The 15,073-nt window shown below is 33.8% G+C and overlaps 1 protein-coding gene and 1 long non-coding RNA gene across 20 annotated transcripts in view; one reads left to right on the top strand and one right to left on the bottom strand.

Annotated features, from left to right (window-relative positions):
• Window positions 1-7,737, bottom strand: part of LOC148125852 (uncharacterized) — a 104,749-nt gene extending 97,012 nt beyond the window's left edge. The window contains exon 1 of the long non-coding RNA XR_015743568.1: window positions 7,602-7,737. This is a non-coding gene — a long non-coding RNA (uncharacterized LOC148125852). The remainder of the gene's footprint in view (window positions 1-7,601) is intronic.
• The window catches only part of NMNAT3 (nicotinamide nucleotide adenylyltransferase 3), a 33,303-nt gene that overhangs the window by 8,017 nt on the left and 10,213 nt on the right, over window positions 1-15,073 (top strand). For 17 of the 19 annotated variants that reach the window (XM_087933173.1, XM_087933174.1, XM_087933182.1 and 14 more), the window contains one exon: window positions 7,624-7,751. In XM_087933173.1, coding sequence (XP_087789299.1) covers window positions 7,643-7,751 — 109 coding nt within the window. In that variant the 5' untranslated portion in view covers window positions 7,624-7,642. Of the gene's footprint in view, window positions 1-4,400; window positions 4,441-7,601; window positions 7,752-15,073 lie in introns of those variants that run through there. The other 2 variants (XM_087933187.1, XM_087933183.1) reach the window with 2 other exon arrangements.

Below are 15,073 nucleotides of genomic sequence, written 5' to 3'. Positions count from 1 at the left end.
AGTCTGACTTATTGTATGTACATTTTATAGGAAAACCTGAAAGGAGAGGATCTGCCAACAAGGTTTTAAAGTATCCCTCTATATATTACATATTCTTACAGATTAATACTATGCCTATGTCAAAATTAGTTAATATGATAAAGTGGTAAATATCACTTTTGGTTATTTCTTATTATTTTCTAAGAGTACCTAGGAGCTTAATTTGCTTGATTAAACCTCTGAGGTAATGTAATAATGTATATCAAATTAGTATTGTATCTGGTGTGTTTTTAAAATTAAAGTGAAATGTTTAATTACATTCTGATTGGTATTTAGTTTGTTAACTGTTGACATAAACACTAAAACAGTTAAATAAGTCAGACTGCCTATTATTATTTTCATTTCCTATTATTATTTTCAGAGGAATAGTGAAAAGTACATTTAAAAATAATGAGAGAAGTAATAGGATTACTTAATCCTATTTAAGAATAGGATTATTAAAAGAATACCCAAAGCAGACCCCAGAGTGTTCATTGTGGTAGAAATAGCCGACTTGCATTATTTCCCTAGCCAGATAAGATGCCATGCTAAAGTAGGAAAGCTTGCTATCTCTACTATTTCACTCTTCCAGCATAAGTTTTTGGTGAAGATGGGAGAATATAAAGGCAAGATGCAACCTGGGCTTATGTCAGGTCTGTCCCAGCTTGGGTATTCAGGAAAGAAAGACATGTGGTTACAGTGTAAGCAAAGCCAGGTCTAAATATTCCTGCATAAAGCCAGTGATTTTCTCTTTTCCCAGGCTCTTCCCCATTTGCTCATTTCATTAATGTTTTCACTAGTATTCAAACGAGTGTAATGGTAATAGTTCTAAAGTTGGAGCCTCTTTGATAACCATTTGCATTCCATTCTGTGTTCTTGGATTTTTCAACCATTGTCTCTTCTCTCAGGTTGGTAGCAATAGCAATAGCATTTAGACTTATATTTAGCTTCAGAGTTTTTACAGCACTCTCTAAGCAGTTTAAAGAGTCAACATATTGCCCCCGACAATCAGGATCCTCATTTTACTAACCTCAGAAGGATGGAAGGCTGAATTTACCTTGAGCCTGGTGAGGTTCGAACTGTCAAATTGCAGGCAGCCGGCAGGCGGCGGAAGTAGTCTTCAGTACTGTATTCTAACCACTGCATCACTGCAGCTCCTGGTACCTCTGGTGCCCGTCATCTCCCTTCCTGACATTCCCCTACTCCCACTCCCCCTTTTATGGCAGGATGCCATCATAGCAAAGCAGGGCTAAAGTGATGAGATGGCAGATCTGACCGTTACTTTGATCAACTATCCAAAAAGCTTCTGAAGGTTTAGCTTATCCTTGCAAAACCTTCTGCATTGGCTTTGAATTAAACTATTTTTTAAAATGTGCTATTTTCCCCCCTCCCCCCCAAGTTAAGACTAAAGTAATTTTACAATTAAAGACAGAGATGAAAATCTCAGTTTGGAGTATTTGTTTTAAATATATATTTGGAGTGTTTCGTTTGAACTAACATTGTCAGATAATCATACAATGCTAAACTGAAAGCAATCTTAGGCTGTTCTACAAATGATTCCTTTCTCAATTAACCTCTCAGACCTTTAATATTAATGATAGAAAAATAGAATGTAGGTTGACTTTTATGAGTTATGCCCATTGATGACCTATTGCCATTTGCTGATTAAAACTGCTGCTTTTTATTAAAAATATAAAAAGGCCATTGGTTTGTCTGCAATTGAAAAATAATTATCAGACCATTGAACATATAGATCAAATTTTAGCAGTATTTACTCATATGTGCCCATTTGCCCAATTCCCACAATATAAATGATAAAAAAACACAATTTGCATTTTAACACAGAAAACTTTTAAAAACTTTTAAGGTTCACTCTGAAAAGATTTTGATTTAACCATCCATATCTTTTTGATCTATTAATGTTAATAACCAGCTAAGTCAACATATTTTAAAAAGATGAATGTTTAAATTTTGTAACAAATTTGTGGGGAAAGATCTTGGACATCAACACATATTCTGTGAATGTTTAAAATATTACAGCTGAATTATAATTTCTATATTTGTTGAGGTAATTCCCTGTTAGGAGAATGAGCGCATACAGGGAGACGTATTTGAGAGTAGTGTTTGAATAATACACATACAGCACACAGATACACTGTAATGTAGGTTTTTACTTCCAGAAAGTTTAAGCAAAGTCCAAAAAGCAATCCAATTAAGTCATTCACAGGTAAATCAGTCAGTTTTTTCAATCCAGGGATAATTCATTAACAAAGTCCAGTGTCAAAAATAGTTCAGTAACAGACTTATATTAAATCCAAAAAATATCAGTCAATTAGGAAAAATGGCAATACTCTCCAACAGAAGGAAACAGAGACTTACTCACACTCTCTTCTGAGACCAAGGCTAAGACAAACCAGGTTTCTGGCTCCATCTTATGGTCGTTTGAGAAACCATACCTAATTACAGTTTTGTATTTTCTTAAAGATACAGTTTTAAAATGTTTATCCTGGTTTATATATTTCTAACCCAAATACCTGTTAGGTGACTTATATTCCTAACAATATTTATCAAACTATTTGTAAGAGGTTTAACTGAAGGGACATAACCTTTGCAGATGTATATACAATATGTTGTTTTTTTCTCTAAACTATAGTGTTTACTATTGTGGTGTTTTAGGTGTATAATTTATGCATATTCCCAGTAGATAAAATATCTTGACTGGGGAGACTGGGAAGAAGACAAAAATAACTTCATTCTAGATTCCAGAATCTTTTCTGGGCTATTCTTAGTGATGTTCTCTAAAGCAACCTTACTTTTTTCCCTCTAATCTTTCAGAAGATCTCACCAATGGTTGTGCTTATTTCTGCTGGTTCTTCAGTTATAGACTCAATCACCTACACACAGGCCATGCAAAATCTGTGCAAAAATTGGATCTGTGCAAAAGCAGATCCAGCAATATCCAATAACCTCCTCCACAGCTTAACACCTCTGTTCTTTTATATGTTTTCAGCTATAAGGCAGATATGCCTACATTCAAGTGTTTTGATTAGGCTTGAAGCTTCTTGGTATTGATATGATTCTAAACCTGGTTTTGCTACACAGAAAAATTGTCTTGTTACAGGAATATTTTTCTTCCTCCTTGCTTATCTCTTCTTTTAAGAATTCCCTTTTTCTGGATATTCTTCCATGCAGTTGTCATATTGTAGAAGATGAAAGTTGAACATGAATGTCTCCAATTTTGCTGTTTGTGTATTATGGGGAAGTATCCCTTAATACATAGACTATGATTAGAAATGATGTGAGCTTAACTAGTTTTACATATTTTTCTGGGGTAGTTGAGCAGATTTAACAAGAATAAAATAAAAGAGAATTAGCTGATATGATTATATTGCTCAAACTAAGTAAGACTTTCCTTGAGTAACAGTTCTATGAAACTTAACTTATTTTGTAGATAGAATGGGAAAAAAGAATACAAAAATATTGTATATTTCTTAATTTAGGTTCCTGACCACAACTTCTACTTGTTTATTACTGCCTAGTACCCACCTAAAGTGGGAAAGTATCTAAACTGGGGAAAAACACATTTGAAGGTCTCCTGGTATTAACTTTGTTATTAACTTTACATAACTGTACAAAAGTTTTAAAAAAAACTTCTGTCAATGTATTGTTCAACAGTAAACCAGTTATAAAATATAAAAAGTTTCATGAAGAGCAAAAATATGTGGCACAAAATGGCAATTACTATCGTGTTACATGTTAAGGAATATAACTTTAAAAACCTTAAACTTTCCTTGTTTGTGCAGGAATAATATGATGTTGGAGTCTTCAAAGAAAAAGATATGTAACTTCTAGAGGGTTTTATATGTTAGGAAGTGCTTTAAACTTAAATAAAAAGTTAGCACTACAGTGTAAACGTCTTCTTATGTGAATGGGCCTAAAACTAAGGATGGACTTCCATCCCTGAATGATCAAAATAAATAAAACTAGATATTCTCTGACTATTGATTAAAATTGGACCAAAACATTGATGTATAATCTCTAAAATAGTTAATTCCTGGTTTTATCAATCTACAATTTAACTCCCTAATTGTACGTAAGAATAGTTTAACTGGGAGAGGATATAACCAAGAACTATACTGGAATTTTGGAGTTGCAATCTAAAAATAGTAAGCTGAGAAAAGATAAAACTGATTTCATGTCATTTGCACTTAAATTCAAATAACATGAAGACTAGATATGCAGAAGAGTCCATATTTTAAATACCTTCAAACAAATAAATATGCTTAATCATCATTCCAAATTTGAGTGAACCCTTATGTATAATTTTTGAGGAAGAGAGTTGTGGTATTGAATATAACTATTGGTCTTTCTTCCTAGTTCTCTATTCATTACAGTACATTCGTTCACTGAGGAAGCCACATTGTAAGTAATTATTCCTGTGACCATACATAACTTGGGTTACTAAGTAATAATAGGTAAAGGTTCCCCTCGCATATGCATGCTAGTCGTTTCCTACTCTAGGGGGAGGTGCTCATCTCTGTTACAATGCCGAAGAGTCAGCGCTGTCTGAAGACATCTCTGTGGTCATGTGGCCAGCATGACTAAATGCTGAAGGCATATGGAACACTAATGTTACCTTCCCACCAAAGTGGTGCCTGTTTTTCTATTTGCATTTTTACATGCTTTTGAACTGCTAGGTTGGCAGAAGTGCTAAGTAATAAACATGTTCTATTCCATTCATTCTTCTGGGAGAAGAATCAACAGTTCCTCTATCAAGTGCAGTTCACATGATTAAAATGTGTACCTGCTTGTAAAATTCAATCCATGGAAAATAATTAATATTTACATATCCCTGTATTAAGATAAGAAACCCTGAACAGGTTTTGAGGTGCTCTTACATGAGATTACAACTTTTGTACAATTTCCCTCTGAGCAGTTCTTCAAATTCAGGGGATAAGTGATAATAGGGAATAATCTCTGATAATGTTCATTGTTGCAGAAGGGTCCAGTTCAAAATGCTAGTTTTGATCTGCATGGCATAGGGATAGGTTATTTGAGGGACCACCTCTTCCCACCTACATCTGCCCATCCCTTCAGATCAGGCAGAAAAGGTATGTTGTGGGTGTTACCTGTTAAGGAGCTGCACCTACCCTCCTCTTTTCACTCCACCCCAATTTCCTGGCAACAACTCCTGTTTAAGCAAGAATAAAGTCTTCTTTCTAGTTAAAATAATCAGAATCACTGAGGAACAGTGCAAAAGGAGGACATAAAAGAAGAAACCAGGGCAAATCAGTAGGCTTCCAGTTCATTTCAGGGGCTATAAAGATCACTTAATCCAGTATGAAGAATATGATGCTTAAATCAGACACTACCTAAAACTAGTTGTGACTATTTTCCTCCCTTTCTGCAGTATTCTGACTTTCTTTAGTATCAGATACTGGGCTATGTACTGTATATTACTTGTTTTAATCTTTAATTACATAATTCATAATCTTTACTGTTATTTTATGAACCTCAAAGTACAAACATTCACTTATGCATTTTCACTAAATACAGCTGAGTAAAATAACAATTTTTACTTAGGGTTTCAGCTTTCCTTACTATATTCCATAAATTTTAGTAATTATTTATAGACTAATACTGGATAAAACAGGTTAAAAGAGTGTGAAATAAGGATGGTTTACTAGCTTTCTTCACATACTCGTAAATATTGTATAGATTCTTCCTAACCTTTCTTTACATAGAAATGTAATGCCTCCCACAACTGTTCTGACCGACAGTATTAGCCAAAATTAAATACTTAAGAATGCAAGATCATGCAAAATGACTAGCAGCAATATAGCTCAGCTTGTGGTATTGCAGTGTAGGATTTCTGGAGCCATGTGGGTGCTTAATTTGACATACTTACTGAGCAGAAATGAGTATTTTTAGCCATAGGCTTTCTTCTTCCTTCTTCGTTGTTGTACACACATTATCAGTGCCATGTAACTATCAAAGAAAAGGTTATATTTCTAAAGTATTTCTTTCTGTGATTCTTTCTTTGATCTAATGTTCTACTTCAGTGTCTCTTTTAAAATGCAATAGATTTTCTGTAGGTTGGTTTATATTTAAAGATCCCAAAAATAATAGAATTTTTATAATGGAAGTTGGGAGAATAATTACTTATAAAGATATGCCAATATCAGAATAAGCAGCTTGTCACTAAGCTATGTAGTAGTAAACTGCTTTTTGAATACAAAGACAAATAAAAAACACCCAATAATTTGTTCAACTGAGGATTCTAGGGACATATCCTTTTTTTCTTTTCTGTTTGAGAAGAACCAGAGTGCCATACTAACAGTTACAGAGAATATTATTGAATATCAGAAATAATTTGGCATTCTGTTCTTGAAATGAGAAAAAAATGATACACTTTTCTTTTGCATAATTTAGCACAGTTAAGGAAACGTTCTCCAAAGGAAAATAAATAATCCACCCTTGTCTTTAAACAAAGAAATACTGTTTTAACCTGTGGAAAGCTAGTTACAGAAAAAGTAACTAGACTTCCCTGAGAGCTGAAAGGTGTCTCTCCCCACCCTGGCTTTTTTCTTTGTTATTCTATTATTCTGTCTTATTCTGTCTTATTGACAGAATTTTAGGTGGAAGTCTTTTGTGTATATCGACTGACATAACCTCAGTGGATTATATCAGTTTATTTCCAACATTCCTACTATTTTCAGTGTTCAGAATATGCTATTTCTATAGTCAAAGCTTCACCATTTACTAAGAGAAGAATTAACAGCAGGCTCGATTTAAAAAGAAAACCCAAAAGTTTATGGAAATGCATAATACTTTTCAGATTAAAACGCCTAAAGGATTGGGACAAAAATGGTCAAGGAGAATTAAATTTGATAGACATGGCATGCTGAAAAACAAAACAAAATGCAGATCAAAAACTGGGGAAATGGAACAGTTCCTGGAATCCTGACCTGATTTTGTGTAAGATACCAATTATCTGTGCAACTGTGCAGAGTCATATAATTGACCAAGTACATTTTAGACCATCAAATCCAACTGTGTACAAATTTGAAAAAAATCTAGGGAAGTGCCTGTCCAACCTCTATGTATTTAGTGAAAGAAGCCTTTGCCTGCCTGGGTGATTTGTACCATTGAATCTCTTGTTAATTTTTCCCCTAACATTTAATTGAAATCTGCCTTCCTATAACTTAACTTCATAATTCTCGGTCCTGCACTATAGAAAAATAAGGAAGAGATCTTGGTTTTTCTTCTGAGTGACATCTTTCTAGAATGGCGATTACATCTAACACATCTGTATTTTCTTCTTAACCCTAAACATGCCCAGTTGTTTCACCTGTCTATCTTTGTTGTCCTTTTCTGAACCTGTTATAATTCTTCTGAATAATTTTCATATCAAGGATCTGATAACTGGATCTTATCTGTCAGAGAATTATACTTGGCAGATCCCAGGATGGGGGAGGGAGGGTCTTTTCAGCCATGGTACCTTATAGAATCTTCTTTCCCTGGAAATGAGGTTAACATTTATTATTTTCGCAAATAATTGAGAAAACTGGATGAATTGGTACAATTGTTATTTTCTCTTTTCAGATGAAGATTACTTGGCTCCATGAAACATCTGACACCCCTCGTCCTTCTTGCCTGTGGCTCCTTTAATCCCATAACAAATATGCACATGCGTTTATTTGAACTAGCAAGAGATCATCTTCATCAAACAGGTTAGTTTATTTAATGTCTCCAAAAACTGAGTGAGCTGTGTTGCAGTAAGGAGTCATTTGTATCTCCAAAAATGGGGGAACATTTCACATTATTTCAACACATTTTAATTTCTGTTAATTAAAAGTTCAAGACTTAGACCAATTACTTCACAGCATCTAAATTGAAAGTTTACACATTTACTCTTTCTTGAAGTAAAAGTGATGATAAGGAAATATAAAATTGTTCCTCGTCAGTATAATTAAGTTTTAACAATGGTTCAATAGAATAATTGCAGACTAACTTGTGATGAAAGGAGTCTTAAATCCTATCCCAGATTCTGTCTTTTTCTCTTTTCGGGGTGCCATGAAACACTTAAACTGCAATGTCACATCTGTATGCTAATTTTATCACTTAAGCTAAAGAAGTGATATAGTCTGCAATTTTAGCTAGGAAGAGAAATCAGGGGAAAAAAGCTTCTATATATTCATTATAACTTTCAACTGTTTCTTTAAAATAGAAATTACACAAGAGGAAAAAACATGTTTTTGCTGCTTCTGTGTTTGGCTGTAATGATCCAAGTAGCTAATGATCCAGGTAGTTGACTGGGTCATGTTCACTCAAGCATTAGCAATGATGTAAGATATGGATGAGCAGGTTCATTCAGTCTCAATATCACTAATAAATGAACTGTAAGACATGAATGTTTGGAAAGCATCAGGAAATAGTTCACAAGCAATAGCAGTCAATGATGAGCAATCTAGAAATGTTGTTTTAATGGTATACTGCTATATAAAGTCACTCACAGGCTTAGATTTCAAGGTTAACCAGGACCTTATAGTTTCAGTTTTGGGTGACAATGCAAATAGATAACATATTGGTCTCTCTTGTTAGTTGTGGAAATGGAAGATAATTCTTACAATGGTAGACAAGATTTAAAAGGGAGGCTTCCCCCCCCCACACACACACAATGAATTACTTTTTTTTTAGAAAAAACTTTATTAATTTTACTCTTAAAAAAACAACACAACTACAAATTATGTACAACAAAAAGACAAACAGGTCTTAGCATAGGCCAAGGGGGAAAGAGAGGAAGGCTTGAGAGAGGAAAGAGGGAAAGGGAAGGGAAGGGGAGGGAAGAGTAGGGAAAACAATTATAATAAAACCGTATTTTTTGTGACTGACTGTAAGGTCCTTTCTTCTTCAAAACTATCGTCGGCGGTGCTTTTCTTTATCTCTGCTTCGGAGGCCCTCGGCCTTAATTTTCCTAGAGGTGATCTATCTTTGGTTTAGCCAATTATACAAAGGATTCCAATTGTTATAATAGGTTGAGGATTCTTTATTTTTTAATGCTTGGGTTAGTTTGTCCATTTCGGTGCATTGTAAAATTTTCTGAATAACCATATGTTCAGTGCGGATAGAAGGTAGTTTCCAGCACTGGGCAATGAATTACTTTTTAAAATTATTTTTTCATTCTTTTGTTGACTCTTATTGATGATACCTGGTAATTGAAGATTTTTCTAAAAATAGAACATGCAGCTATATATAATGAGATCCTTTCAGTGTTTAATGAAGAGCTTTCTATTTTCACTTTTGCCAATACTGGTCTTTTGTTATGATGTTACAAGAAAAGATTGGTATCTAAATCATGTTTAAATATCTTGCTTTTTAAAATATTAAACATATACCTTTGCTGAAAATGGCTTTGTCTTGAAAAGAATAACTGAGAACTTTATTAACATGCCTGAGTAAAGATATCAGAAACTGCTAGGATCAAATGATAACGCTGGATGTCTTCCTGCCTAGATGACTTAAAATATTTTAGAAACCTTGTTCTGTCTATGCAGAGCAATTTTATATATATATTTTTATTGAGGCAAAATAAGAGCTAGATGGAGCTATACAAGGTTCTTACAGATGTTTCATTCTATCTAATTCCCATGGGTAAACACAACAGGGTGCAATTGTCTTGAGGTTTATTAGATCTTTCATCCTGCAAAACAAAGGCTTGTATGGTCAAGTTCATGTATATTCTCTCTTAGAGTTTCCTTTGAATTTTATTTACTTTTAAGGCTAGAAAGAAAAAAATGATTCATATTACCATTTAACACAGTATTTCCTTCATCATCTCTAATTTCTGTTAAGGAACAAAAACTCAGGCATGTTAATAAAGTTCTGTTTTATTCATACCAATGGACAAATTTTATGAAATAATTTCTTAAGTATAATGGATAGGTCTGTATATTAGTGAATAATACATCCTGCTGCATTTTATTATTAATAATGTGCAACCTTATTTATTTTCCATGCCTTATCATGCTTGTTTAAGTGTTTCTTTTTAGTGTGAGTCAATTTATTGTTCTATGAAGGACTCTTAGTACTGACTGATGCTGCTAAATTATCTTTTGGCAATCTCTTACAGTTAACTCTCCACTCATGTGTTTCTCTGTACATTATTATCTTGCACCACTTGCTATGATTTAAAGATGTCAAAAATGATCTATGTATTTTACCTTTAATGAAATCTTTCTCTGTAGACTGAAATCATGGGAAGAATGTAGAATGCATTTGGAGAGAAAATACAGAAGTAAAGAGTTGTTCACATCTTTACCAACTGAGATGGATGCTAAATGGATGGGTGTAGGTTTCCTAAGACATGTTGAAGCTGAAAATGTTGGATCTGGCAATATTCTATTTAAAAAAAAAATTATTTTCTTCAATATACTCAGTCTTATGGAAGGAATAAATGATTGCACAATATGCCACAACATTAGGGGTGGGATCCGACAGGGTTAACTACCGATTCGGTGATTTACGAGGTTCGGTGATGTACAATGTGCTTCCCTGCACGAACCTGTAAATCGTCATCAACCTAGTGCCTGGACAGCTGAGCAGCACTACGTGCCAAGAAGCAGCCTTTGAAAAAGTACTTTTTTCCTGCTTTTTTAACTTCAGCTGTACCTCGCAGTTGCAAACATAGGGAATAAAGGTCAGGTAAGAGTCTGGGCAGGTGGGCAAAAACATCAGCAGACATAGAACCGGTTCTATGTCTGCTGCTCTTCAGAGCTACCAATTCTACAGAGGTAGACAGAACCGGTAGAAATCCACCCCTGCAAAGCATGTAATACTTCAAAATAAAATCTTATCAAGAGGAGTTAAATTCTGGACTATTTGCTGTAAATTTTTCTGTAATATTATATAGTCACAAATTAAATTAAGTTTTAGAGGCATCATTTGCAATGTAACATTTTTCAGATTCTTGTTCCCATTGAGGTTTTTTTGTTAAATTTCAAAGTTATGCATCTGTGTAATTCATTACTACATCACTACCTTAATATCTAATTCAGTTAATTAAGAGTCATCTTAGAATGTCTAATATACAAGAATGAATTTAGCTAGTGCTTGACATATCCTGAAATGCTGTATATTTATATGAGCTCTTGTAGATATATTAGCATATTGGCAGTGATTAGCAAATAAGGCCTACCAAACTCAGGCAGACACATAGTCACTCACATACAGACCTTATTTAGAATACTAAAATCATCAACATTTGATGATAATAGAAAATATTGTTAGCCATAGAACTCCAAGAAACACTTAGATTCTTACCTTTTTGTTCCTTGTGTAGTATTTTTTACATGTATGTATTGTAATCAAAAGAATGGCATATATCAGTAGATAGACATAAAAGGCTTTTCTAGCAACAAGATGTAGTTCTAATAGCAACCATATGCAAGATGTAGTTCTAATGGCAACCATATCTGTTTAATTCCCAAAACAGATGCTGAACATCTTTTGAGATTTTAGGTAACAGGAATGAAATAGTCTATGTGATACTATTTTCTTCCTAATTTTCCAAGGATTCCATTGTTGAGAATACTGTTACATTCTATTTAAACGAACAGCTATGTGAAGAAAATGCTTGATCACAGGTGCCAGGTTGGTGTTAGAATTTATTAATGTCATAGCAATTGCTGACAGGAGTTTATTTTTTATATCCCATTACAAAATGAATGAAACTTGAAAAAATTAAATACTGCATAGTAAGATATTGTCATGTAGTCTAAAGAAAAGATTAGAGCTTTATTTTAATAATTCTCTTTAGTCTTGCGACAGTATCCTCATCAAACTTCTGAAATGCAGAGGCTCCTGTAAACATAAATTTAAAACCCTTTATGTTGTGGTTATACTTGGATTAGCTTTCTTTAAAAAAACTACTTAATAATGGAAGGTTGCTCTCCAAAAATTGCATCTAAAGCTGCAATAGTTTGCTGCTTTGTTTTATTATGTACTCCTTCCCCACAAAAAACCCGATCATTAGACCCCAACTTTTCAAATATTTTCACCCTATCTCCAACCTTCCCATTTTAAGGGAAATATGTGTGTTAATAACAGCCAGCTATACTTCTCTTTCTTTAGCTGACTAAGTAATGTTGTGGAGGTCCTGTCTCAGTGTCTGAAAACTGAGGTCTTCATAGGGAATAATTGAGCTCAGATCAACCCAAAAAACCTGAGCAGCTTTAAGTTTTAGGTCTTCTGGATCCAATCATTTTCCATCTTTAGTTCTGGATCACATAACGCTACTTCAGATAGAACTGGCATGCAAACTGGGGAATCATGAATTTTCAGCAGCTGTTGAAGGTCTTTTGAAAACTTTATAAAGTATACCAATGTATAGTACACCAATTTCACCCCTTCCTGTATTGAGAGGCATTGCATAAGGACACTCGTGCTTATGAGTAGATTATTGTTATATGCTATACATAGGACTACCGTTGAAGAACATCCAGAACTTGCAACTAGTATAAAATGCAATAATGTGAGAAATTATGGGCATTCCTCAATATATCCATATTACACTTTTGTTACATTAGCAGTATTGGTTCATAATAGCTTTTGAGGTGCAATTCAAATGCTGGTTGTCACCAGTAAAACCATTCCAAAATGGCTATGATATTTGAGGGACTGCATCATTCCAATTGTTTCTAACAATATCATTAGATACATTTTGCTGGTCCTGTTGCTTGAAGAGTGTCATCTAGTGGGACTCAGGAAGCGTGTCTTCTGTGTTGTAGCACATGCTCTTTGAAACACTATTTGACTAGGAGAAATGTCATGGGGATTTGGAGGAAGTTGAACTGATGAGCTGTGTAATTTTGTTCTGATGGGTTTACCCTTAAATGCCATTGTTTCCTTTATTTCTGTTTCATGCGTTATCATTTTTGTTATAGGTTTTGTTATTGCTTGGCTACCTCAAATTGCTTCACAAGATGAGTGGCAAATACACATTTATGCTGCAGACTGGAACTCACTTTCTTAAATATTATCTTTGAACTCAGTGAGACTCTTGAAATGAAATTTGCATTGCCCATTCCTTCACGTTGTAAATCCTTCTTGGTCTTTTATGCAAAAGATGTGGTATAATTTGTAATAATTGCTTAATTATCTCCTTATTACTATTGCAACTTTTGTCCCATTACTATATTTGGTTTTTCCCCTGAACCAGAATAGTTTATTTAACAATGTTTTTACTTTTCTTTTTGCTATGTACCAATGCAACCATAAATTAAACAGGTCAGGAAGCCCATGCTATCAATACTCAAAGAATATCAGCCCTTTGAGAAAACTGCTGGATAGCCTTTTTTTTTCTTGTATTGTTAATTTAGGAACTCTGTGTCCAAATGGAAGATAGCAAAATAGAAGACCAGGCGAGTGACTTGGTACCATGCATTCCTGAATAGAATTTAATTAAGATGAGAAAAATGTGTTCAGTACTGGTAGTTCTCAACTAACAATTATAAGTGGACCAATAACTTGGTTGTTAAGCAAAACAGTCGTAAGTTCAAAAACCATGAAAATGTACTGCTTAATGACATGGCAATCTGAATTACCATTATTAAGTGAACATCAAATGGGTCATTAAACAAGGATGTCATGTGCCTTCCAATCTCCTGCCAGCTTACCCATTGACTTTCTACAAGATCCAGTCATAACCATTACTTTTTCAGGGACCCAATGGTCACTGAATGAGTGAGTCATTAAATGAGCATTACTTTATTTTAAAATAAAGTACAACTTCAGTGACTTGATGGGAAGACAGCATATAAATATATAAGTAAATAAGTTCAGGAATAGGTCTTGCCCCCTTAAAGACTCAAGTTGCATAGTATTTTCTCTAAAAATATTTTTCTTAATGGGTAGTGGTAGATTTCTCATCCATTCACAGTACCAAGTTGGATAGACTAATGTTAAGTAATAGGAATATGCAAAGCAATCCAAACATGTTTTGCCATGTGTGTTAAATGTGACAAGTGGAACAAAGGAGCAAAATCAAAGTGAGACGGACAAGGTCAGCTTTCCAAGTTGATATGTGAACATCTCAAAAGCTGCAGATACTTTAATGATTCAAAGAGGGATGGTTCATTTCTATAAATGTCAAAAAATAACTCTATAAATAAGTTTGGGGAAATCATTCTGACTCAAACAATATCACATTGTTTCTACATTGGTAGGAGGATCTGCCTTTTAAAGTCATGGAAGAAAAGTAGGCTTAAATCTAATATTTATTTTATTCCTTAGATAAAACTAAGGCATAAAATAAATATTAGATTTAGGCCCACTTTTCTTCCACGACTTTAGAGATAAATCTAACTTGAAATGTAGCTTCAGCTTAATTTGGGGAAACAGGAATATTATTTCAAAGAGTTTCGTTTTCCTCTATATTTTGCTGTTTATCCAATTTTATAGTTTATAACAAAAGAGGTGTTATTAAACACCACTGACTTTTATTCATCTGAATTATGAACTTTATCATTTGCCTTGAAGTAGACATTAATTAATTATATTCCAAAACATTCTTGGAGATTCTTGACTTTACCTTTTAATTAACATTGTCACTAATAGAGAGAGATGACAGCACATAATATTAATTAAATTAGTCCCCTGTAGCTATTCACATATGGTCTAAAAATCTGTGATAATCATTTTTTTTCACTGGCTAACACTATTACGAAGATTTGCAGAAAACATTTTAAAGCACACGGCGCTGTTACTTTAGAAGTACAAGATTTTAACTTGCATTATACCAAGAAGCAAATAGTTATCAGATAAAGCATACATTAGATATGCTATCTTGAAGTTGTCCTTATAATTCTAGTACATATTTGAATTAATCATTAACCCAATCTTCAGTTATTCTAATCCTATACATTATAGATGAAAAATGTTTGCATTTGCAGACTTCTTTTTAGTAAAGTCACGAGGACAGGTTATGGCAAGATCCTTCTAAGGACATCTTCCTGTCCTAACAGATTAGACAGGGTAAGTGTGTTCCTAGTCCCTT

Source organism: Pseudonaja textilis, chromosome 4 (assembly GCF_049901715.1).
Source record: "Pseudonaja textilis isolate UNSWEBS1 chromosome 4, rPseTex1.2, whole genome shotgun sequence".
NCBI classification, from domain to species: Eukaryota; Metazoa; Chordata; class Lepidosauria; order Squamata; family Elapidae; genus Pseudonaja; species Pseudonaja textilis.
The sequence above is the reverse complement of the archived record's forward strand: the minus strand, read 5'-3'. Positions and strand labels throughout refer to the sequence as shown.